We start from the raw sequence: 27,613 nt of genomic DNA, 5'->3' as shown, positions 1-27,613 counted from the left end.
TGATGGATGATATTTGCCCTTGCCTTCTTAAATAAGGGCTTAATAAACTTAATTTATCGATTTCTTGACAACTTGTGGTCACCATCTTGAACACCTACGGTTCTGCTTTTCTTTTTTTCACTAATGACTATTATGTTATTAACAAAATGGAAGAATGTTTACATGTGTTTTCTCTGCTTTTCTTACAGTGCCTGAAACAGTATGTTGAGCTGTTGATCAAAGAAGGACTAGAAACTGCAATTAGCTGCCCAGATGCAGCTTGCCCAAAACGAGGTCATCTACAAGAGAATGAGGCATGTTAATAATACAAATGAGTCTCTTAATGCATGAAAATTCATTCCTATTAGATTACCTGGTTGGTTTGCACTGGCCTGTATATTAGCAGCTCTTAGAAGTCATACACATTTAAATATGCCTTTGGTTTTCTTCTAGCCTTAAGCTTATTTCTGTTTTTCTTTGTATTTTTAATTAGATTGAATGTATGGTTGCATCTGAAATTATGCAAAGATATAAAAAGCTGCAGTTTGAAAGAGGTATGTAATAGTCCTTGTACTTGTCTGCTCCATTTGCTGATTTGCTGCTAGTGGGGAGGGTGCAGAGGGGAGTAGCTCTGTGATATTTCATCTTCTGAAATAAAAATGCTATTTTTCTGGAAAAGCTAGGTAATAATAATAACATCTTAAATTTATATAATAATTTAATGTTTTCAAATCCCTTTCCATACAACAACTCAATCCAATAGATACAAGTATTATTTTATGGATGAGGAAACTGAGGCTTAGAAAGGTAAAGTGCCTGTCCATAGCCATTAATTTCAGAGCCAGGATTATAATCCAGGCCTTTTCCAAATCCAGGGCTTTTTGGATTATAGCACTTTTGCTATAAAATGAGCCTTTGTAAATCAAATCATATTTTAGATCATCTGCAGTGAGCCCACGATCTAAACGAATGCTATTGTAAATACCTTTTCAAGAGTAAAAATTATTTTTGTAAAAACAAATCATTATCATTACCATCATCATAATACCTAACATTTATATAGCACATTAATACTTGCTAAGTGATTTATATCTATATTATCTCTTGTGATCACCCTACAGTTTGTTTTGTACGGGTTAGAAAACTCACATGAGGGATGAGGGGACTACATTGTATAGTGTGTGATTCCATAATGCCTTTGAAGTGAGTTCTCATCCACATTTACTATTCTATGATTCTTAGCCTTCTATCAACCCCAAGGTTCTATGATCCCTAAATTGAAATTTTGATGTGTTGAATTTTGCTAAAGTGAAATTTACCTGGAATTATCTGCCCCTCAGAAAGTAGATTCTCCAGCCAAAAGAGGATAAATTTAGGGAAGAAAGCAATCTTAGAGAACATCTAGTCCAGTCCTCCATAGAAAGGTAAAATGAGGTCCACAGAAAGTAAGTGATTTGCTTGAGATCGTGCTGTAAAAGCGTTTGAAGTAGAATGTCTCTGATGGCCTTGTTTCTACACTGTCCAAACATCAACAAAAAACAGCACTGGAATTGGAATCAGAAGACATGGATTTTAGTTCTGACACTCTTGCTTATCTTGGGTAAATTATTCCCTCTCTTTGGGGTTCAGGGGCCTCATATATAAAATTATGTAGTTGGCCTAGATTATCCCCAAGTGCCTTTCCTGCTTTAATTTGTGTGATCTGTCAGAAAAAAGGTCCCATAATCATTTGTTCTGTACTACTAGCCACCATATATCACCAATGCAGGACCTTAGATGGTGAGTTTTAAAATCAATGACCTGATAACTTTAGTGCACTAAGAATTGAAACATAACAGGGTTATCCTCTAAAGGACAAGTTTTTTCTTTGTTTCCTGAAAGACTATTCTTTTTTTTTTTTACTCTATTATAGGACACCTTCTTGAATTTAAAAAAATTAAATTCTCTTTTTAAAAAACAAAACAAATTTGTTATATCTTGGATTTTAAACCCATCCATGATTTAGGACAATGAACCAATCATCCACAGTTACTTATTTACCCCAAACTTGTCTGTACAAAATTCTCCAAAGTCACTTGATGTTTCAGAAGTTCTATTTAGTTGTGCGTGATATAAGATGTGCATATTTGATTCTTTTTCACATCCTCAGAGCCTTACCCATTTTATCCATGTCTTATTAATATTCAACACTGAATGATGTTTTTAAATCAAAAAACACTTTCAAATGTAAATGGAATACACAATTAGATTGGAAGTAAATCTCAACTGGTTCTTTTGCCTGGTTAGAAGACATGGATCAGAATCTTGTGAATTTTTTTTTAAACGCTGAAGAGAACATCATTGCCTGTCACAGCTTTCTTCCAAAAACAACGTATTTTGCATTTTTGTTTTCTTTTTAAAAAACGGTGTTAGAATGTGCTTTTAGGAGGCTATACATTTAGATGACATCTGTTTTTTTGAAGTTTATTATACCCAACACTTTTATAAAGTGGCACACACTATAAAAAGCAAATATGTTTAAGTATAAAACTAGTTAACCTAGATTCTAAAACTTTTGAAAACTTCGTGCAATCATTCCTGAAGGAGAATTTCTCACCCAAACTGGCAGATTTGGGGGTTACAAGTAAATAAACTCCTCAGGTCATTCTTTCGTTAGACAAGGGGGCTGGATAATTTTTCCTATCGAAAAGTCTTTTGGACTTATTTAAAAATAAAATATGAAGTCATTCACTTTAACCTAAAAGAAAACAAAGAGCTTTCCTTCTCAACACCTAATACAAAATAACTGTTTTTTATTTTTAAACAATGCCCCAAGTATTTATTAAGGACTTACTGTGTCTGAGCCTATGCTACAAATACCTGAGGTTACAAAGATTAAAAAAAAAACTGCGGTTCCTGCCCTCTACAAGTTTAAATCCTGAGGTGGGGGGTGGGAGTGCAGAGGGGACAGCACACCATAAATAAATACCAAATATTGGCAGCGATTATCTCAATTTAGCTTTTGTATATCTCATTTTTACATAATAGTTTGCATGTTGCCTACTCCATTAGTCTATGAGCTCCTTGAGAAAATAAGAATACAGGACTGGTTTTTTTTATTCTTTTTAAAATATTAAAACTATTTCTAGCTGGCTAAATGTCATTTTATTAAAAGCTCTTAAATTCAGAATTCAATAGACCAAAAGGCAGGCAGTCTAACCAGGCAAAAACCCTGAATTCCTAGGAATATTTAAAAGAAATTCAGTTTGGTTACTTTTTAAATCAGGTGAAAAGCTCTCATTAGGCCACCAAAGTTTTAGAAGGTAAAGATCTCTAGGAACTTTGTTTTAATAAATGAATGAGTGTTATTTATAATTACCTTATTAGTAATTTCTTTTGTTTTTTTTTTTTTCCTCTCCTCTGCTCTCTTCTCTTTCTTAACTGTTATTTTCTGTCCAAGTTTAGGCCTACCCCCTGAAATCTTATTTTACAACTGTCGGTTTGCTTAGAAAATTATCTTATCTAATAAGGCCTGACTGTTTTTTTTTTATAAGTTGAGAATCCAGGAGTTACATCATAAAATCTGATTACTGAATCCTGATAGAGAAGTGATTGATTCAGAGCACAGATAGAGACTTTTTATCTCTTTGGACATGGTCTATGTGACAATTTGTTTTGCTTGATTATACATGTTTCTAATGGGTTTTCTTTTTTCTTGTCTCACTGGAGGATGAGAGAAAGAGAGAGAATGTGGACCTTTGTGAAAATAAGATAAAATGGAATTTTAAAAAATCTCTTCTTTGGATATAAGAAGATTTAGTCAGACATTTATAGATAGTGATAAGTCTTGCTTAGTTATAAAGAACTGGGTCAGAGCTTCCAATATCACCAACATGCAATTAGTGAATTTTGCCTAGCGCTTTCTTATTGATTCAGTTCTGCATTGTATATGCACTCTGACCCACTGAAGCCTGGGGCATGAGTAAAAATGTTAGTGTAATTCATAGCCTGGAGGCCATGGGCAATATGTTCATGGTGTTAAATGCCTCCTATAGATGCAGCCAGTGTGGCAGGTGAACTGGACCAGAATCCCATTCACTCTCTATGTCTCCCAGTGAGAATCTGGCCCACCAGGCACAAAACAATAAGGCAACAAACACAGTGTTACCATTGTAGAAACAGAAAAAGTCAGAAAATTAAATTAGTTTCCATGGGAACTTCAACTATGCCTCCTTTCCTTTACAACGCCATTGATAACAGGGTCTGTCATTATGTGATAACATAATGGACAATGCTATCTATCTGGGCTATTTCTTTGTTCCTGATGAAAGACCTGGACTAACGCATCCCTGCGTAATGCACACACTCGAGGAAATACAAGCTGGGCTGAAAAAAATAGAGGATAAACTCATGTTCTCTGGGGAATTGGAGATTGAATGAAAGTAGGATGGATTTGAAATGAGCAGCCCTAGGTCCAAATCATAGTTCTGCTGCTTTTTACTGCTGTGATCCCGGGCAAATCACTTTACCAAATTAGACCTCAGTGTCCTGATGTGTAAGATGAGGAAGTCAGTTTAGTTATCTTCTAAGGCCCTTCGCGATAATATTTCTAGGTTGTTTCTAGTGATTTTCTAAAAGCTAAAGTGGGTAGTCTAGTCATGGGAAATGGTGTAGTGCTATCCTATTTCTTACCCCCTTGATTCTGACTCCTGATGGTGGACTTTTGCCCTTTAAAGATATGATTCTGAAGCAAACATAGGGACAGCAATAGGGGAGTAAGAGAATTCATGGAAAGGGAAAGCTGAATGATAGGTTGTCAGATCTAGAAGGGGCTTTAGAAGTTAGCTAGTCCTACCATTTTATTTTGCAGATAAGAAAATAGAGGTTTAGAAAGGGAAAGTGACAGACTCAGCCAAGGTCACCCAAGTCCTAAGTAGCAGAGCCAGGATTTGAACTCAAGTCTTCTGATTCTGTGCACTTGCTTTTATGCCACTCTGCCTTCCAAGAATGACCCTGTTTCTCCCGGCACTACTCTGTAGGGTGTTTGAGATTTGCGGCTATCAAGAACTGGTGGGGGATAGAAGTAAACATAGCTTTTCAGTTGCTTTTAGTTCAGGCCATTCATTCTGTTTCTTTGGGATCCAGCAGTTGTGTCCACAAAGCGATACAGGGTCACTTTTAGACAGAACTGTCGAATCTTATTTAAAGTTTCTCTGTTGTTCTTCTTTGATCTGACTTTCCAATGCCAACCTAGAGTCAGTTTATCAAAGAGCCAAGAAGGCATTCAGAGGATACCCAGGCCAACCCCATGATATTACGCATGATGAAATTAATCCTTAGACAAGTGAGGGTTTGGCCAAGGTGAGAAAGAACAGAATTAGGATTCAGACTCTAAAACCCACTACTGTTTCCAACATAATTTCCAATTACTTCATGCTGATGAATAGTCATTTAGGGCCCTTCAAGGAGGCAGTCATTTTTAGCGTATGCATTTCCAACCTCTGGAGAGATCATGGTAGCAGAAAGGACATTGGAAGTCTGAAGCCCCAAGTTAAATCCCCACTAACTACTTGTGTGACCATGGGCAAGTCACTTCTGGGCCTTGGTTTCCTTCTGTGTAGAATGAAAGTTATCTCTGATATTCACTTCACTTTACATCCTATGACCTTATAAGAGTACTTCTTTTTCTCAATCACTTCCCAGCCTCCACTACTATTGCCTTTGTTGTGTCTTATTTTTTCTTGTGTCTTGCTCTTAACCAGGCTGTCATGACTTGAGAAATATTAAATTAGTGCTTGAAAAATTATCTTTAGATGAAGGACTCAGTCTCTGAATTTAAGATCCAGACCCCTCCCCCTCAGTTTTTAAGGAAATAAAAGGGGAAGGAGAGGGAAGGAGCCTCTTCTGTTACCCCTGATATTTATAAGACTTTAATCAAGTTGATAACAGGGCCCAGAAGTGGGAAGGTTGTATTTATCTTAAAAAGTGTAGTTTGGAAATGAAACTTGGGAGTGGAATGGAGCAGCCTCTGAATACCACTTTGTAGACTTGGGTCATTGTTTTAAATTAAGTATAAACACTCAGCTCTAATAATCTTTGCAGTCACATGAAATTGATAGTCAAGAGAGAGTTTTTTCTTCCAGAAATTAGTCCACGATTTAAATGAAAATTTCAGAACAAGATACGTAATGTAGTTACCAGTCATTTGAATGATTCATGGTATATCTTAGTGCTACTAATTTTCAGAAAGGAATATTTCCTCTTTCCACCTTTCTTCTGTTGAGATCCTTTCCCATTCTTTAAGGAGCAGCATAAATGTCACCTCAACCATAGCATGCTATTAATACTTTTCATATGGACTTAGCCTGTGATATTTGGTATTATTATTTGTCTGCTTCACAATCCTCTCCCTCTAATAGGCTAAGCTCTGTAAGGGCAAGAATTCTGTATTATTTACTTCTTTGCCAATACCTAGCACAGTGGTTCCTTGAACCCAAAGAACGATCAATTTCAACCCGGACATAGATCGCTGAGTAACGTATGCTCTGTTAAGTGTTCATCGGACTTAAGGCAGAGTAACCTTCTGTAATTCTAACTGAATATTTCACATTCCTATATTAGAAGTGCTGCTGGATCCTTGCCGGACGTGGTGCCCATCTTCTACTTGCCAGGCTGTTTGCCAACTTCAAGATATGGGGCCACAAACGCCACAGCTGGTGCAGTGTAAGGCATGCAACATGGAATTCTGTTCTTCTTGTAAAGCCAACTGGCATCCTGGGCAAGGCTGCCAAGAAACAATGCCAGTCACCTTCCTCCCTGGAGAAACAAGGTAGCCTCTTTTTACAGGATGCTTCTGGCTTATACCAGTCACATGAGGCTAGAGCAAGGAGGGTGGGGGTCAGAAAGCCTCTGTCTTCCCCTGTCTCTAGAACGTGAAGAATGTCTAAGGCATATTGGTCTCATTACACAACACATCCCTTTAGTTATTTGATTCTGTTGTCACTCCCATCTTCTAGGGTGTAATGAGGTGGGGAAGAGAGATAACAAGGGCACCTTATTTATCAAAATGTGTTGCATCACCCCCACTGGACTGCCATTCCAGGTCTCATCGAGCTGGCCAAAAGCACGGCCAAAGCACTGTACTCTGGCACAGCGTGGCCTTGGAATCAGAAAATCTATGTTCAAGCCCTACCACCCACTAATTTCCCGTGTGATCTGGAGAAAGTTATCTCATTTCTCTGAATTTGTTCAGTGGCATTGGTTTACTGGGCCTGGAGTCAGAAAGATCTGAGTTCCAATCTGTTCTCAGACACTTACTATCTTTATGGCCCTTCCATAATAATAATGATAATGATGAAAATGATAGTTAATATTTTTAAATTGCTCTAACATTTGTAAAATACTTTATTTATACAGAGTATCCCAAAAAGCCTTTTTTTGTGTTTTTAAGCTCTAGTAGCTTAAAACTGTATTGAAACTTCTGAGATACCCAGTATGTCCTGATTCGATCCTCACAGCAATCCTGTGAGGTAGATGAAGAAACTAAGGCTGAGAGGGGTTAAGTGCCTTGCCAAGGGCTACTAACTATCTCAGGCAGGATTTGACCTTAGATCTTCTTCAATTCTAACCCAGGACTCTATTTACTAAGCCACACTGTCTCTCTAAAATTATGGTCTTTTATGAGATGGTGATAATAATACACTATGTACCTTTGAGGGTTGCTGTGACATTCAAATAAGTAGAAGTAAAGGCCTTGATAAAACGTAAAGTTCTATATAAAATTGCAAGGCATTAGTAATAGTAATCCTGATGGTAAGTACTGATGTGTGTTTCTGTACCCTCAGGCCTGATAGAATAAGGTTCAAACATCACATTTCCCTAAGCATCAACAGTCCTCTAGTTCAGGGTACTAGATAAAGCCTTTTATAACCAGGTCTATAGGGACATAAATTGATTGTGAAGGTTAGAGGGAAATAAGGGGACTTGAGATAACTAAGTAGATGATTAAAAAGCAACCTAGCTGCTCTCGATGAAATCATATTACCAGGTCCAAGTGAACCACATCCTGGAGTACTGAAAGAATTGGCAGATGGGAACACTAAACCATTAGTGACCTTTGAAAGAATGGGTAGAACAGATTGAACAGTCCTGGAAAAGGGAACATATCCAGATTTTCCAGAATGGAAATAAAGTTTATTTTTCAAACCGTAGGCTAATAATAATCTTGACCTTGATTCTTGGCAAATTTCTAGGATGGAGTATTAAAGGGATGGTTTATGAGCATTAAGAGAAAGGTAAACGCCACTAAGACACAACAGGCTTCATTAAGGATAGGCAGTGCTGGAGTCTTGTTCTTTTCTGATCTGACAGTGCAACTAAATGATCAATAATCAGGATATTGCCATAGATGTGGCTTACCAGAATGTCAACAGGACATTTGATAGTTTCCCATAAGATCTTTGCAGACAAGATGGAGATATTTGGGCTGCATGATGATAAAGTAGAATACAACTGGTGGAAAGACTGGATCCAAAGAGTAGTGATTACTAGCTCATTGGATCCCCTTTGGCATGCTCTAGAGTGGTACCTGTGACCCTTTCCTGTTTGACAGATTTATCAATAATTTAGATAAAAGCAGAGGTATGTTATGTTTATCATTTTTAGGCCTCATGAAGCTAAGAACAATGTTATTTATCGGATGACAGATCTAGAAATCGTACATCACATTGGAATAATAGGCCTAATCTATTAAAGTGAAATTTAATAGGGGGAAAATATCATGTCTTGCATTTGTCTTCAAGAAATCTTCTCTATCCTTTTGTACAGGATAGAAAGCAACCAATCACGTGAAAAAGATGTGGAGGGTTTGGGCAGGTTCCCCACCCCTGATTTAGGGGATTGCTGCTACAGGCTTCCTGACACACTGATCTCAATCATTCTCCAGGCTCAGCATATACTGACATTTCCCTGGGTTTTCTTTTCTCATTCAGAGACTACTAGGGATACAGAGCTGTGTCATGCAGATGTAGCATCTGTTAGCACTCTCTCCTCATCACTCCCCAAATCACTCCATGGGATGGCACTCACTTCCAAGCTTCACAGCCTCTGTACTTGAAACACCAACAGTGTCAACCTGCTCCTAGCCCCAGGATCCACTTTCAATTTTCCCACCAATCAAAATTTGCCTTAGGGTCAAAGCAGACCTCCTAGTGATCCATGCTCAGACTCACAAACAAACTGCTGAGAATCCACAGCCAGATATACCCACAAACCATTTGTACTTCTTCATAACCTTCAAATGAGATAGTATTTATAAAGTGCTGAAAATAGTGCCTGGCATATAGCTTAAGAAACAAGCTTAACAAATGCTTATCCTCTCCACTGCCCACCTTACTTCTCATTCACTGACTCATGCCATTGCTCTTCATCAGTTCAGTTTCTCCAGCTACACTTTAACTCTGGCTCTATCCCTGGCCCATTTTCTGCATCCTTATATTACAGTCTCTTGAATTACTTCATCAGAAACACCCAGGGAATGCAGATCATACCTGGCCTCAAAGGGACCAGAGAATGTGTGGCCATAATAATACACGTATGTAACACTCTAAAATTTGTGAAGGATTTCATAAATATTGTCTCATTTGATCCTCATAACAGTAGATGCTATTTTTATTCTCATTTTATAGATAAGAAAACTGTGGCAGACAGGAGTTTAGTGATTTGGACAAGATCACAGCCAGTATGTGTCTGAAGCTGGATTCACACTCGAGTCTTCCTGATAAGAAGTCTTGTGTTCTGTCCACTGTACTATCTAGCTGTCTGACATAGCTAATAGCTGTAGGCATCTGTCATTCTGTACTGCTTTCTCCACACAGATGCCTGGCTTGCACTTTGGGCATCCCCAGGCTCTAAGCACCATGTGCCAGCCAAGAGAGCTAATGTGATCTTAGGCTGCATTTAGGGAAATGTAATGCCTAAAACAAGAAAAGGGATAGGTACCACTCTTCTCTGCCCTGGTTGTACGACATCTGGACTGTGGCCCTGAGTTCTGGCTACCACCTGTTAGGAGGGGTATTCATAAGCTATTGTATGTGTAGATGTTGTTGCCGGGGCGGGGGGGTGACTCCATCTTGTGAAGGACAGTTGGAGAACCCAATGATGCGTAGCCTGCAGAAAAGAATACTTGGTTCACTTATGGGGGCAGAGAAGAATGCAGAAAGGGAAGATAGTTGTTCTCAAACATCCATAGCCCTCTCATGGGGCAGGAGGGTTAGATTTGTTATCCTTGGCTCTAGGCAAATGGATTTAGAGCAGCGCTGTGAATTTGCAGAGGTTGATTTCAGGGAAATATGAGGGAAAGTTTCCTAAAAGTTAGACCTATCCAAAAGAGCAATAGACTTCCTCAGGGATGCTGGCTCTCTCTCTCTCTCTCTCTCTCTCTCATTCACACACACACACACACACACACAGAATGTCTTTAAGTAGAAGTTGAAACTGACCTTATAGGTGATATTTTAGAGGGAATTCCAGTACACTGGGCCATATGACCAAATATCCCTTCTAAAGTAAGAACATTACTTGGAACATCATATAGGATTATGGAACTGGAAGGAGCCTTAGAGGCCCATCTAGTCTGACTTCTTCATTTTATATATTTAAAAACTGAGGCTCAGGCAAGTTAGGTGACTTGTTCAAGGTCATACAGGTACAAGCAGTAAAGAAGGGGTTGACCTCAGATCCTTTAACTCCAGAGCTAGTATGCTTTTCACTTGACTGTATAATTGTGCTCCTTCCCTTTCAGTCTAGGTGACTCATGTCTCTATTAATACTGTGATTCACAGAATCTTAAATCATAGACTCAAGGAACTTCCCAAAGTAACCTGTTTAAGTTCCTTTCCTTCAGAGTTATGGTGGTGTTATCCTCATTTTACAGATATGAATCTGAGAAATGAAGTAATTTGCTGCCACAACTAGGTTTAAGGTGGAGGCAGGGCTAGAAGCCTGAACTGCTTCTTGTGTGTTCTTTCCATTCCTCCGTGTTGGTTGTCATTATGATTTCTGACAAATATGTGTTGATAGGTGAACTAGAGAGAATATGAAGTCACCTTAGTAAGAGCTTATCCTGTTTAACTTTTCCATAGGATTTTCTTACAAGGTGAGTGTGGATGGTCTCCGCAGGTGTCTACTTTGGAGAACTTTGGATGGCAAAGGGTTTGTGTGTATGTATTTGATATTAACATTAGAAAGACCATGGGATTTATAGTCTGAGGATCTGAATTCAGAAACTGCTTTGTAACCCATGGAATTTCATATAAGTCACCTAACCTCTCTGAGCCTTGGTTTCCTCATCTGTAAAAAAGCAGTTTGGACTAGATGATCTCTAAGGTTGCTTTCCCCTCTTAAGAAGAGATGCCTAAGAACCATATAGTCATACCTCGTATGCTTCCAAGGTATTATTCCGTCTTGCATAACGAGCCCTGGCAAGGTGAGTTGCTTCTTGTAAATGCGGTACTTTAAACAGGATAAAGGGTGGGGGGAAGCATTCTGGAATTTATCTTAAAAAAATTGGCATTGCTAAAGATGTAGAATGCTAGCGGGTAAAGGTTAAGATTGAGGTGCCAATGCAGAGTGAACCTAACAAAGTGTCTCCCACAGCTCATCTTTCAAAATAGACGAGGAAGACGCACCGATCAAACGCTGCCCAAAGTGCCGAGTGTACATTGAACGGGATGAAGGCTGTGCCCAAATGATGTGCAAAAATTGCAAGCATGCGTTCTGCTGGTACTGCCTTGAATCCTTAGATGTGAGTATGCCCCACCCCACAGTCTTGGGACCTGGCTACTTAGCCTTGGTTTCCATATTTATCACAGAATGAAGACAGGTGCAATGATACCATGGACAGCTTTTTTTTTTTTTATTTTGAGGCGGGGTTTGGAAAGGAAGGAGGTAACATTTTCTTCACCAATATCTAGTTATTTCTCTCTTTTTTTTCTCTTTTATTTTTCTCTTCTCTTTTTTCTCTCACTTTGAAAAACAGAATAAAAAACCCCTAACCCGCTCCTTTCATTGAGGATTTAATATGCGTAAGACATCAGGCTTACAAAAAAAAATACAAGATACAACATTTGCCCTCTAGGAGCTGACATTCAGTATACATGAAAGTATCAAACTTCAGTGATTCATCTTTGAATGGTCATCCTTGAAATAGCAGTTCATAGAAGCAAGAGAAGAGATATAAGGCAAATGACTAATTAGTGCTGGAGTTTAGAAGAAAGGAGAGAGAGAGAGAGCAATATGGGCTGCTCTGTTCAGGGAAGACTTTATGGATAAGGAGGAATTTGACCCTAGGTCTTTGAAGTATTTATATAGGCAGACGAAATATGATATAGGATCAGAGGATTCCCTTCAAAGCAGATAGGCTATAATGCAGGATAATAGGAATAAAATCCAAAAGAACCTTAAAGATAGTCTAGTGCCATTCTCTTAAAATGGGAACTGATAGGAAATTGAGACCAAGAGAGGAGTGACTTATCCAAGCTCACACAGATAAGGTAAGAGCTTTGAGGTGAAACAGCTTAATTTTGGGGGGTGGTGGACAGTTTGGCTGGATAAAAAACCATTTATCCAAAGTAAAAAAATTCAGAACTAGAAAGGACCTTAGATGTCATCTGGTTCAATTCAAATTATACATGAAGAAATTAAATTAAAAGAGGGGAAGCTCTGTGCCTATGACAACCTTGATCCAATTAGCCAGAATTTGTACTAATCTTTTGTAGTGAGAATGATAATCAAAATCATGACTCTGCAGTGCCATAGACTATTAAAATACCTTCTGAATCCTCAAATTGATCTATATTTAATGTTTAGTTAAATATGTCCTACTGTATTCTATTTTTAAAAACTCAATTCAATAAGCATGTATTGAATGCTAACCGTATAAGGAGTACTGCACTAGGTACTGACAGAAAATTTAGATAAGGTACAGGAGGATATGAGCTCAGGTCTTTTAACTTCAGATCTAGTAGGTTTAGATGGGCAGCTAGGTATCACTGTAGATAGAGTGCCAGGTATGGCATCAGGAAGACTCATCTTTGTGAGTTCAAATCTGGCCTCAGATACTTAATAGTTATGGAAGCCTATTTGTCTCAGTTTCCTTATCTGTAAAATGAGGAAATGACAAGCTATTCCATTATCTTTGCCAAAACAAAAACCCAAATGGGGTCATGGACAGTCAGACATGACTGAAATGACTAAATATCAACAAGTATGTTTAGTTCCTACCACCATAAAACTTACATGCACTTAAAAGATCAGGACCAATATAAAAATAACTTTAATCATAGGATTATTATTCTTGAGCCAAGAGGGATCTCTGAAGTCATCGAGCCTAACCCATTTTACATATGAGGAAACTGAGACCCAGGTATTTTCCCACGTTACTAAGCATTAAGAAGTGATTTGAACCAAGATCATCTGACTTCAAAGCCATGACTTTTCCCATTTATCATGCTGATAAGTGCAGAGAGAGGGGCAAACCAAATGACCTATTAAATTTAAAGAGGGAAATTATTTCCAGGGTACAGTCATGGAAAGATTCATAGAAAAGCTGGTATTTCAGCTAGTTTTTAAAGGATCTGCTACAGTGAGAGGTCATATCACTTAGTGGAGAGTCAGCTTTAGAACCAAAATTGCATGCATTGAAGTCACACCTCTCACACAACATGCACAGACTTTGTGACCCTGGAAATTCTTCCAGTGCAATAAGCTACTTTCTTGGTTACTGGGGCAGGCAGTTTTGTGATTTGTGAGTCCCTTTCATCAATCAAATCACAAGTCCAGTTCCTATCCTCTTAAAGGATGCTAAGGAATGTAGCAGGCAGAAAATATGCAAGAGGAAATTCTAGTCATGGGGGGCTGCCTGTCTGGGTGGAGGCTTAGAGTCAGGGTTTATAATAAGGCAGTTCAACAGACAATCATTAAGCTCTAAATTAATGCTAGGTACAAGGTGCCAGAAAAGAAAGGCAAAATTAAAAGTATTCTCTGCCCTCAATGAATTTTCATTCTCTTTGGGGTGGGAGCTGGGAGATGAAGACATGTATGTAGTTAAGCACATAATGTATACAAAGTAATTAAAGGAGGTAGGATCAGAAAAGGCATTACATAAGTGGTATCACTTGAGCCAGGCCTTAAATAAATCTAAGGATTCCAAGAGGACAGAGGGACAGCCTGTACAAAGGCACAGCCTATAAAAAGGAGGGATGTTGAGTAAGCCATTTTTAATGCAACATTGCATGTGTATGGATAGAAATGAGAAGTCTATGTAGACAGAGGAAGGAGCAAGACCACAAAACAGAAAACTCTGATTTGGTTGAAGTGACAAAATACATGGATGAAAATAACATGATAAAGTAGTACTAGATTGTGGACTTCCTTGAATGCCAGACATTGGAACTTTATTTGGTCAGAAATGAGGGATCCTTGAAGAATTTTGAGCAGAGGAGTGATAGTATTAAATAGGGAAAAATATAATATAATATAATATAATATAATATAATATAATATAATATAATATAATATAATATAATATAATATAATATAATATAACATGTATTGATTTTATTTATATTTATTATTATAATTTATATTATAGTATATATAATAACGTAATATAATGTAAATGTGATGTTATATATTATTATAATAATGTAAGGTTGGATTTGGCAGGTAGAAAAAGGAATGGGAGGTTAATTCTGGTGTAGTATTTAAGGTAACTATTTTATTTTTTATGATTTTTTTTCATCATATGATATAAAAAGGCAATTCATCTGTTAACTTATGACCTATGTTATCTGTGGCATTGAGAGTCTAAGTGTCTTGCCTATTGTCACATAGCTAATGAAAGAAGAAGGATCCAGATCTACAGTAAGTCTTCCTGACCTCAATGCTGGTCCTTAATCCACTGTGCCTCAGTACTCCTCAGGGTAATCACATTAATCAAGATCAGGGATGGGGAGCCTAGAGCCTTCTAGGTCCTTGGGTGTGACCTTTTGACTGAGTCCTAGTTTTACCAAACAATTCTTTTAATAAGGGGATTTGTTCTATGAAGTTTGCATTCAGACAAAGGGCTGCACTTGAGGACCTAGAGGTCCACACGTGGCCTTGAGGCCATAGGTTCCCCACCCCGATTGAGATATTGAGTTGACCAGACTACCCAATTCTCTCTCTCTTATCTTAAAAATAAACAATGGTTGACTATACTTTGTTAATGGTATATGGGCTCTTCCCATGAGCTGTAAGTCCCTGATGATGCAGGTGCTACTTGTTTAATGGCTACATTATCCATAGCTTCATTTCTTTTTCTCCTCTTACCAGCTCTCCACTATCATCAGCTCATTAGAACTTCACCCAGAGTTGTTAGGGAAAGGGACATGAACGAAAAGCAAATCATTCTGATTTGCTTTATCTTGGCCACTTCATCCAAAGGTCCCGAAGGGGAGGAGTTTGAAATGGATTAAAATTCACCTGGAACATCTATAGATTTCATGTATTCCTCTTCCTCCCCACCTTCCAGGATCCTGAATTCTCTAGCTCAGTGGTATCAAACTCAAATAGAAATGGAGGCCACTAAACTGTATATAAGGATCCCTGCCAGCCACATGTTGACTTAGAAAACTATATGTATAAAAAATGAAAAAGAAAAAAGAACACATGTGTGTATGTGTGTTTGCGTGTGTGTGTATATTTCAACACACCAATATATTAACATCAGATAGGAGCTACATTTTAATCTGGTGTGGGGCTGAGCTTGGGAGTGTTGTGAGCCACGTGTTTGCTATCTCTACAGTTGATTATAAATGGGCAGGTCGCTCTACTCATTCCAGAGTAGATCTTCATTCTTCCTCTGGGATGACCCAATTTTACAGTGACAATCTCTACATTTTCTCTGCTGCTCTAAAAGAATATTGTCTGACAGACCTTGCAAACCAGAATTCAAATATTTATTTAAAAATAATTCAAATACCTTTCAATGACTTTGGTTTAAGCCTGAGTTAATGATAGTTAAAGATAGGAGCAAAAACCACCAAGCTTTGATGACAGAATATATTCTATTTAACACTTTCAGTCAACATGCTGTTGTGGAGGCGATATAGGGAGGGAAAGACTATTTTAATTTGGTTGCCATAGAAGACAGATTCTGAAGCAAAAAGATTTAACTTTTATGTTCAGTTATTAGAGACATTCACATAGATTTAATGCTAATTACTAAAATATGAGGCACTAGGCCAAGAATGCTCTTAAAAAGGCATATGAGAGTATTTCATTAGGCAATTGAATTTTGCTTGTCTGGAATAGTCAGTCCGTGGAGAAAGAGACAGCCTCTTGCTAATAGGTGCAACATATATTGTTTTTTTTATTGAAAAATCATATAGGATTTAATACAGTTTCTCTCTGGCCACATACTTTAACTTAGCATTCAAGGTTTTCCATAATTTGACTCCAGCCTATTTCTCCCACCCTGTCTGTTACAGCTTCCCCATAAAAATAAATACATGAATAAACTCCAACATTTATATAGTACTTTAAGAGTTGAAAAGAGATGGATATACATGAATATATACACATATATACATATATGTGTGTGTATATATATATATATATATATATATATATATATATATATATATACACTTCGGCATATGTGCGTAGACATACATACACATACCACTTAACTTGCTACTACATCCATCAGTCAAACAATGGACCTAATGAAATTTTAAATGTTTTATGTCCTGTGATCTCTTTATAAATTGTGAGTCTCTAGTTCTGCCCGCTGTATCTATGTGTACATAGCACTTGGTCAGTTCATAAATGAGCTCCTTCCAGACTGGACTAGCCTAACAGTGGAGGGTTTCAATTCTGAAATTAAGGATTCCTAAATGAGCCAAGCCCTCTTGGGGGAGTGGAGAGGGAAAGAGTTTCTGCCTCTTTACCCCACCTATCACTGACTGTCATCAAAGAGAATGGACCAATTAGAGAGATGACACATTTGACCCAGAGCAGACTGACAACCAAAGAGGGATACTGAAACAAAAGGCAGATAGAGAAAGTTACCCTGAAGAAAGAAGCAACTTCAAGGCATGTGACTCCCTTGAACCAGAAAAGAATGTTGGCTATAGAAAGGAAGTTTACCCTTTGGACACACTTGTCCTCTACTTGTATGCTTCACTACCCAAGTTTAATGCGATTTTATAATCTAAGTTTAAGCCCACAATTACCCTGGACTCTTTGTGTTCTTGTGGGAGAAAGTGCCCTAGACTTTTGTGGGAAAATATTGTATACCAACTGCTCATAGTATTTCATCCCTTTCTAAATGTTTATTAAATGTGCCCGAAGCACAAGAAGGAGCACACCAAATGGGGGCTCATGAGCAGCAATAAGAGAAATGCTAGCAATAATCAGGGTGACTTAAAGAACCTTGAGAAGTCACCCTGTCTTTAGGGACTGAGACTGCCAACATGAAGCCAAGTTGGAAGAGGGAGCCCAGATGGGCTACTATACATATATTATCTCATGTGATCTTCATAACAATGCTGTGCGGTAATGCTAGCATTCTTGCCATTTTACAGGAGGCAAGAGGTTTAAGTGATTATGGAGGGTCACATGGCTCATAAATGTCTGAGGCAATTTTCAAAGTCAAGCCTTCCTGACTCCAAATCCAGAACTCTATCCATTAAATTTCTAGCTAGGTACCTGTCTGCCTGCACGAACATTCTGTGCTAGCCAAATGGATAATAGTCCCCTCAGACTTCAGCATCTTATTACACCTTGTTTGATCTGCCTACAGCAAGGCTGTCCAACCTTGGGTTTTTATTGAAACAATAGACAATATATTTTGATTTGCCATTTTAGTGAGAGCTCTGTGGTAGAGGCTTCCTTTACTGAAGCATTTATGTAAATTTCTATGCTTATAAGTGGGCTGCATATTATGGCCCTGGGAGCATTCTGGAAAACCCTGACCTAGATTATCTGTTTCTCCCATATCTATATGCTGAAATATAAGGTCTAGCTCCACAAAACCTTGCCTACTAATAGCCCCCACCTTTATTAGAAGTGATTTCTGTCTCTTCTTAATTTTGTTTCCATAGCTGGCTCTAATCAGAGTCAATCTTGTAATAGCTGTCTTATCTCTTTTACTAGACTCAATGGAAGTAAGGATTTTGTTTTGTTTGCTACTGAGGTAATGTAAAGAATTGTATATCAGGTGATTATATTGGAGCCCTTCCCACAGGGCTGGGCCCCTTCCAGTCAAACATGCTCTCTGGCATCTTGCTAAAAGACATATCTCACTGGAAGGAAACTCCTTGGGAAGGCCGCTTATCCATTTTCACCTTACAGTGGAGTCATAGGTTTCATAGAATTTAGAACTGCAAAGGCCCTCAGACATCATCTTGTCTAATCTCATTTTATTGATGAAACTGAGGCACACGGATCTTAAATAACTTGACTAAAATCATTCAAGTAGATAGAGGCAGTTCGGTGATGCACTAGATTGAGTTCTGGGCCTGAGTCAGGAAGACCTAAGATCAAATCCAGCCTGAGTAGCCTGTCACTTAACCATCCTGAATCTCAATATAAATTTGTTTGGGTATTGTGAAGAAAATATTTTGTAAGCTTTCCTGACTTTTCTCTGCTTTGACCTCCCACTAGCTTAAAGTATTCTCATCCTTTTCGGATTTTCATTTTCCTAGAATATTTTATATAGATTTCTCCCATATCCTCATCATACCCTTCTTTGTATGATATTTATTTTCCTGTGTCTATCTATGGTCTATCCCTTCTCCATGCCATGGTACAATTTAAGCTCCATAGAGGTAGCTAGTTGTCACAGTAGATACAACAGTGAACTTGGAGGTAGGAAGATCTGAATTCAAATCCTGTCTCAGACACTCACTAACTATGGGGGCTTGTCCTTTAACCACTCTCAGGCACAGTTTTCTTATCTGCAAAAGAGGGAACATAATAGCACTTGTCATAGAGGATTTTGTGAGGATCAAATGCGATGAAATATGTAAATCCTTGCAAACCTCAGAGTCCTATGGAGATGCTATGTATTACTATCATCATCATCATTATTATTTATTAGCATTATCATAATGATGATGACAAATGTCATTTCTCAGCTTTTTATCTCCTACTGTGAACGTTGCTTTTCACATAATAGGTGTTTAATGACTGTGTATTGAATGGAATTTTAAAATTAAAAAGTTCCAAAGAAATAGGAGTTGTTGCTATAATTTCTCTCTGTGCCCCATGGTGCCATTCTTGTAGCAGATAGCCTAAAAATGCTGGTTAGTGATGATGACCTTCTGTGGGTTGTAACTATTAAAATTTGGGAAATTTGGGGGTTTTGACCAGGACCAAAATTAAGAGTGTCAAAGTACAAACCTCAAATCATAAATTTTTGACAGGAATAAAATTGAAGAAAAAAATAGGAGAACATAAACAAATTTAAACTTGAAATGGCTGGCAAACACAAAGGATTTTATTTTTAACATTGACTGTCTTGTTGATTGTGACCCTTTTTTTAACTTGTCCCCATTGTTTTTGCTTCTAACTGCCAGCTTACTGAAACTCTCTTTAACACAATGCTAAAGGAAATGTGGCATCCTAGACAAATATACCAAGGCTCCAGTCAAATCCTGCCATTGTTAGAGCCAAAAGCCTCATTAGTTAAACTGTAGTGGGACATGGGATGAGGTCATAATTGATCTTAATATGGCAAAATGCTTTTTACAAAGCCTACTTTGTGAGATGAGTGTAGAAACATATATGTGTTACACACTTTCATTCATTCAATAAATATTTACCGAGTGACTGATGTATGCATTGGGTCCTGTATAAAATGGGGAGGAGGGGAGAGGAATAATAATGCTAATAATATAACAATTATATTAATAGCTAAACTTCATATAGTATATATCATATAGTATTTATATAGCATAGATAGCATATAGTAAAATTCATATATATGTAGATATAGATATAATTTACATAGTTACTTACAATATGTTAGGTACTCAGAGCTTTACAAGTTGTATCTCATTTAATCATGAAAACCCTGGGAGGTAGGGGCTATTTGTTATTCTCATTTTATGGATAAGGAAACTGAGGAAAACAGCAGTTAAATGACTTGTATGTACAGCGTCACACAGCTAGTAAGTGTCTGAGGCTGGATTTGACCTCGGGTCTTTTTTATGCCAGGCTCTGCATTCAATCCACAGCTGCCCCATCTGTTGCTCCTCGTTGGATGAAAAAACAAAGAGAAAAAATAATCCCTATCCCAAAGGAACTCACATTCTAATGAAGGAAGACAACACATATATAAGAAATGGGGATCATATTAATAGCACCCATCTCACAGGACTGTTCTTAGTATAAAATGAGGTTAACCATAAAGTATTACGTATATACTAAGAAAAATAAAATTCATCAATGAAGACTGGAAAGAGGGTAGGAGATACCATACATTTGGGGCAGGGCTGCTAGTGAGGAGATAGAGAGGTCTGGAGAATCAGAAGTCAAGCCAGGAGTGAAGTGAGCATGGCCTAGGCAAATCATGAAATGTTGGTACAGGTCACACAATCACCCAATCAGAATAGAGGACCACAGGGCAGAGTCCTACCTACTGTGTGAAGACTACTGGTGGCCAATAAGTGTCAGAGATAAGATTCAGACTGAAACCTTCTAACTGTAGGTCCAGTTCACCTTTCTATGATACCATCCCAAAAGAAAGGCTTCCAAGTAAGTGGTTTTCTCTCTAGCAATGTTTTGAATGCCTCTTTTTTTTTAATTGGACACTCATGTTTTTTTCTTTAATGGGTAGGCTGAGATTTGCAGAGAGGTCACTTTGGGTTGCATCTGGAGCCCCTTACTCCCAGAATACATTATTCTATTCCCTCCTGTGGTTTCTAGTAGGGGCAAAATAGATTTGTTATTTGAATTTCCTTTCCTTTATATTTAAAAATATTTCTCCTAGTAGCTTGTAGAATTTTGTTGTTTGTAAGTGTCTTGGAGTTTTTTTGTTTGTTTCTGGAGAAGATCTGTGCATTTTTTTAGGTTGGGACTTGATTTTCTGTGTTCAGAAATTCTGGGCAGTTTTCTTGTGTTATTTTTTACATTATGGTATTTGTGGGTTTTGGCATGTCATGTTCTTCTGGGAGACCTACTTTAAGTTGTCTCTGAGCATTTCGTCCTCAAAATCATATGTTTTGCTTGTATGGAGATCATATTTTCTTTTAATATTATTGCTTTTTTCTTCTGTTCTTCCACATTGTCCTTTACTTCCTTGTATTTGCATTCCCAATCAGTTATCCTCTGTTTTGTTTCTTTAGTGGGACTTGCCACAGTGGATTCAAGTTTTTCTATTCTGGCAATTATTTCCACTGTGCAGGCCACAAATGTTGCTTTCAAGATTTGTATTCTCTTTTAAACCATTCATGAACATCTTCCTGTGGTTTCATACTTTCTTTGGAATCCACAGGGTCCTCTGCCTTCTCTAGCATTTATTCATTTTCTTTTGTCTTATAATTTTTATTTAAAAATGCTTGAACTTTTTTCTCTGATCCCATATATCTCCCATATTCTCTGAGCCCATATGTCTTTCTTTTATTTATTTATTTATTTTGCTTTTTTTTTTTAGCAGGGCAGTTGGGGTTAAGTGATTTGCCCAAGGTCACACAGCTAGTAAGTGTATCAAGTGTCTGAGGCCGGATTTGAACTCAGGTCCTCCTGACTCCAGGGCTGGTGCCCTACTCACGGCACCACCTAGCCGCCCCAATATGTCTTTCTCTTTTATTATTATTTTCTCTGTTGGTTCATGTGCTTTATGCTCATGGTCTTTAACTGAGTATTTTTTTTCTTCCTAAGATCTTTGATGATTTCAGCCATTTTCTTTATTTTTTTTCCTTTTACTCACTTTCTAACTCTCTCCCCTTTAATAGTGGTTTCTCTCAGAACTGGATCTCACAGTTGTCTCAGTTTTCTCTCACAGTGGGCAATTCATAGTTCTCCAACTGTGGTCTTTGCCCCAAATGATGTGTTGGGGGATGGAACTGACCCCAGCTGGATACTTTTGCCTTTTCTTAGCAGGATGCCACAGAAGCTCACACATGTGTCCTGTTCAGTTCCCTCTGTTCCTCAGTTCTCCAGCTGGGCTCTGCTGTGCCATACAACATTCTTGTGCTCTTAGCTGCTGTTGAAGCTTTTTGCTCTGACACTCTGGGAAGGGGTGAGATTGTTGAGCTGTGATACAAGCCAGTTCACTAGCTTGTTCGGCACTTGAGTGGACACTGAGAAAGTTCATTAAAGGTTAGGTAGTATTGTGTTAGTTTATCAGATTTTTACCTTGTTTGTGTTCTTGGGTTCCTACACTGTGGAGGCAGCTGAAATTGCTTTATCTCTTACTCATACCTTCTATTTTGGAGAAGTTTCAGAGAGGTTATGAGGATTAGAGAAAATATTTAGTCCTTAATCTTCCAGGGAATTGTTTTTAAAAGAGTCCTGACAACAGAAAGAGCTAACTCCTCCTGCTCTGTTATAGTTGTCTTTAAGAACCACATCTGAGAGCACAGGAATCCAGGTTCACCAGTTCTTATATTTAGAAGGGCTACTTCCTGGCCTGAGGTTTATTTACATTCATTTCAGAAGGAGGGCCTGAGCTTTTACAGTCACAGAGGAAGAATAAACTCTCTTCAGTTTTTCTTTGGAATACTCAATTTAAATAAGCAGTGACATTTCCTTTTCCAACCAGAACCTATTTAAAAAAAAATAACTTTTTCTTGCCAATGCAGCAACATAAAAGATTTTGTTGATTTCCTAGTGTTAGGAAAATGGAAGTGAATGTGGTCTCAGCTCAGGAATAGATAAACATCACTACAGTTGGGTGGATAAATAATGATTAGCTTTGATAGAATATTTGAAAGTTTACAAAGGCCTTCCCACATGATGTTAGTGTGAGGTGGATCATTCCAATGTTATTATCTCTATTTTGCAAGTGAGGTAGGTTGTGAAGTAAAATTGCTTTCCTAGGATCACACTGCTAATAAAAGAAAACCAGGTTTCCTGTTCCACTGGTCTTCCTACTACCTGAGCCTGTCTTCTCTGATATGACTGTCTCAATGAATAGAAGTACATAAATAGAAATCTAAGGAATATAAAAATTGAGCATGTGCCATGTCAAAGGTGTCTTTTTGTGTACAAAGTTAATATTGTAACACAATGTTTTTTTCTTTCAAGCAAATGAGAATCCACTGTCCCCAGTGATACTTGCCTTTTTTGAATCACAGTGAAGACTTCTCCAGGATTCCTTCTACAGGGCTTTTTAACCTAGGATCTGTGAATTAAAAAAAAAATATGACAACTATATTTCAGTATAATTGTTTCCTTTTGTAATCCTATGAATTTTATTTTCTGCATTTAAAACAAATATTGTGAGAAGGGGTCCAGACTGACAAAAAGGCCATCACCCACACACACACACACACACACGCACACACACACACACACACACACACAGATTAAACCCCTTCTCTGGTAACTTAAACTCAACTTCACCAAATCCATTTATTCATAGACCCAAAAGCTTAGTTACCAGAGCAGGGGTTTCACGGAATGAATAGAATTGTCCCACTTATTATTTTTTGTTTGTTTTGTTTTTCTCCCTCTCTTGTTTTACAGGATGACTTTCTCTTAATACATTATGATAAAGGACCTTGTCGAAACAAGCTTGGCCACTCCAGGGCATCTGTGATCTGGCACAGAACGCAGGTGGGCATCAGGGTTTTTTTTTTTCCCAAAGTGGAGTCCTGTGATTTCTAGTTATGTGTTGCCATGAGGACATAGGAAGAGGCTAGTTGGGTGCACTGGATAGGAAGTTATAGTTATCCTCATGAGGCTGGCTATTGGTCGTCGACTTGGTTTCAGGAGCCCAAAGCTAGCCCTATCGTGAAGATACCCCTCTTAAGATATTTCATGAATTTTTAAAAAAAATCCATCTAAAATTTGTAATTACTTAAGCTTTAACTGGTGATGAGATTTCTAAGTTGGCAATGAAATGGGATAACAGTTTGAAAAAGAAGTGGGAAAGTCCACATAAGAGCATTAGGTTTAAAGGGACTTTAAAGGGACCATTCACACGATGTCTCCACCCCTAATATCACAAATGAGGAAACTAAGTCTCAGAAAGGAAAAGTGAGTTGTCTAAGGTCACACAAGTACTCTTCAGGGGTAATCTTCCTGTGCCTCTTTCTTCATTTGTAAATTAAGGTGAATGCCTTCACTACCAATTTTACAGGGTTATAAGGAGGATTATTTAGAACTGGAAGAGAATTTAGGGGTAATGTGATTTAATCTCCCACTCCCAATTATAGAGGAAGAATCTGAAACTCAAAGACAAGAAATGATTTGTCCCATATCTATCTACTTAAATACAAAGTAGCAGAAGTGGGATTTGGATCCAGGTATTCTAAAACCACATCAAGGGTTCTTTCCACTGTATTTCATAGCTTGAAGGAAGAAGGTATGTTGGGAAAGGGGTGGACTGTTGTTATGCAATTATGATAGCGCTAGGTATAAATATGGAAATTATGATAAAACTGGATGGGGGGTTCAGTCTCTTCATATGTAAAATTCATGATTTGGACAAAATGACTTTCAAGGCCTTTTTCAGCTCTACAAATCTTTTGATTGTATCACTTGTGAAAAGTTGTCCCCTCTGAAACTTGTTACTGGAAATGACTACCTGTATGTGATAGAAAATTAATTGGCTTTTCAAAATATCAAAAATACCTTCAGAATAAAGTGTAAACATAAGCAGGAGGTCCTGCTAAGATGTTCCTTCTTAGAACATTTTCTTATGCAGTTCTAAAAAAAAAATTTATGGCATTTTAAGAATCTCAAAGATTCCTGTGAGCTATTTGGGAAACAGCCTAAGAGTAGAGGGTAGGAAAATACACACACACACACACACACGCTTGTATATATATATATATATATGTATATATATGCACATATATACATATGTGTGTATATATATATGTATGTATGTATGTATATAGAGATTTAGATATATCACTATAATGGGCCTTCATTGCTTCCTTTTTTTTTCTTAACCTTTTCACCCCACATATCAAATAGTCTTTACATGATTCCTTCTCAAATAAATATTCATTAAAAAAGATATTCTCCTGCTAGAGGAAAACCAAATTTCAAGTTGCCATATTCTGGGTATTTGTTCAGGCTTTGATATCTTTCTTTAGTGTTACAGCGCCCCCTGGTGAAATAGCAATTTCTGCAAGTAGTCATAATAAACCCATGCATAATTTAGAAACACTGAAAAATTCCTCTTCTGAGAGGCCAGCATATTGGTAACTTATTTTGCAAATTGGGAAGGATCTATTACTGGAAAGCATTGAATGAATTTTTCTACCAATACAGATCTCAACCTTATTTAAGATAAGTCCTAGGGAAACTGCCTGTGGCATGCAGAGATTAATTAAGTAATTTGCCACAGGTTGAAGCTAGATCTTCTTGAGTTCAAGCCCTGAATTCTATCCAGTAGGTCACAGTATGTGGACGATCAGAATTCATTGGCTAATTACTTTTGATACTTCATCCTCTTAGGCCTTTGACCTGCCATTTTTGATTCTGTAATAAAAAGCCATTTTCACCTTTAATATGGGGTGGGGTAGGGAACAGGCGTTTATTAAGTGCCTACTATGTTCTGGGCATAGCGCTAAGGTTTTACAAATATCTCATTTGACTTTCACCTTTGATGAAGATAACTCACATTTCTATAATGTCTTCTTCCACCAGTAGCTTTTTGATGCTTCTCAGTGGCTTTCGATAGCTATACCTCCCCAACTTCCATAAGTTTTGGCAAATAATACCAAGCTAGAGAGGCCTCAAGAACACTCCCAGTGGCAGAGGATATAGTCTTCTGAGGAATAGTCAGGCTAAGTTCTGAGAGTCTCAGTACTAGGTGAGTGACTCTCAGGGGATGTTTCGCAGAAATGCAGGATTTAAAAAAAAAATCCTCACAATGACTCCATTGGTGATTATGTGGCCAGGATTTGATAGTAGCCAGATGGGCTACTATAGATAGTAGAACAGATGGGCTGTTCCCGATTGGTAAAACAAATTATTGGTGAAATTGGCAAACCAATTTATAAAACTCACTTTAACAAGTCAGCCCCAGGCCCAACTATTCTTTTGCAACCTGGCCTTTTTTGAGCCTGTCACCCTGTATGTGCATTTATATGCCATCACCGCACCCTCCCCCCCCCACATCCACCAATTTCTTTTAATTTTTGCTCTGAGACCTGCAGTTAAACCAATAACAACATTGCTTCTAGAAAAGGTATGTCAATTGACTGCTCTGTTGTGCCACTCTTCTTCTACGGATTTCGTAAAACACCCCTCCCAGGCCAGCACTCCCATTTAACTGATGTGTTTATGCATCACTTCTCTCTATTACAAGGGCTCTTCACCTTTTTGTGTCATGGACCCTGTTGGCAGTCTGGTGAAGCCCATGGACTCCTCAGAATACACATGAGATTACAAAGGAAACCATTTGCATTGAAATATAGTTATCAAAATATTTAAAATATTGCAAACTCCTTGAAATCTATTTAGAGACCCTTTCTAATCGCAGCTCTATCTCTTATTAAGCAATCAGCCAACAAACATTTATTCAACCCTTCTTATGTGTGAGGCACTAAGTTCTGGGGATACAAAGACGTAAGCAAAAGAGGTTTCCTTCTACTGGAAGAGACAATATGTACACGTATTGATATAGACAAGACATATACCAAGCAGACTTATGAAAACCTTGAGCAGGAAGGCCTTAATACTAGGACCTTGGACAGTCTGTGAACCCCATGTACTACAGTCTCTTCATCGGCAAAATAAGAGGATTAGATTATAATAGGATCGTAGATCCAGAACTGAATAGAGCCTCACTGCTCATCTAATTCAACCTCTTTTACAGACGAGGAAACTGAGGCTTAGGGTTGTTAAGTGACTTTTCCAGGGTCACATCAGGGCCTTTCTAACCGCAGAGATAAATGATTCTGTGATTGTGTCAGTGATTCTAAGATGACTTGCCTAAGTTGATTGTGGCAGAGCCAAGTCTAGAACTCAGGTGCCTTGACTCCCAGCTCAGTGCAGTTTTCACTAGGCAATGCTACCTTTCATCTAAAATACAGACTCACCAAAATCCACCTCGGTTTACTTAATACCAACTCTCATAATCCCTTATATTACAAGGCCTACAGAGCACAGGTAAGGATCTAAATCAGACATGCCTAGAAACCCACCTGCTAATAAAACAGAAAGAAAAGGAAAATTGAGAAACAGCAAGATGCTAACCATGCTGAGACAGAAAGAACTATCCCTACAGGAAGATATCTTATATTTAATTTATGAAGAAATAACCATCCAGGGAAGAGTGAATTGGCCGTTTCCCTAAGGAAGGAAATGGCTTATAATACTGGGCTACTGGACAACTGAGAAGGTCCTAAGCATTTCTGGGTGATATAGAGATCCCTCAGGCAGGAAAATCTGTGAATATCTCTAATAAAGAGAGAGACGTACCAAG

The 27,613-nt window shown here is 37.9% G+C and overlaps 1 protein-coding gene across 1 annotated transcript in view; it reads left to right on the top strand.

Annotated features, from left to right (window-relative positions):
- Nucleotides 1-27,613, top strand: part of RNF144A (ring finger protein 144A) — a 66,414-nt gene that overhangs the window by 27,715 nt on the left and 11,086 nt on the right. Inside the window, exons 2-6 of the mRNA XM_036751809.1 lie at nucleotides 189-293; nucleotides 473-533; nucleotides 6,580-6,787; nucleotides 11,614-11,761; nucleotides 23,695-23,784. Coding sequence (XP_036607704.1) covers nucleotides 189-293; nucleotides 473-533; nucleotides 6,580-6,787; nucleotides 11,614-11,761; nucleotides 23,695-23,784 — 612 coding nt within the window. The remainder of the gene's footprint in view (nucleotides 1-188; nucleotides 294-472; nucleotides 534-6,579; nucleotides 6,788-11,613; nucleotides 11,762-23,694; nucleotides 23,785-27,613) is intronic.

The sequence above is a fragment of the Trichosurus vulpecula genome, chromosome 3 (genome assembly GCF_011100635.1).
Source record: "Trichosurus vulpecula isolate mTriVul1 chromosome 3, mTriVul1.pri, whole genome shotgun sequence".
In the NCBI taxonomy this organism is placed as follows: Eukaryota; Metazoa; Chordata; class Mammalia; order Diprotodontia; family Phalangeridae; genus Trichosurus; species Trichosurus vulpecula.
Note: the sequence above shows the minus strand (reverse complement) of the source record. Positions and strands in the feature narration are given on the sequence as shown.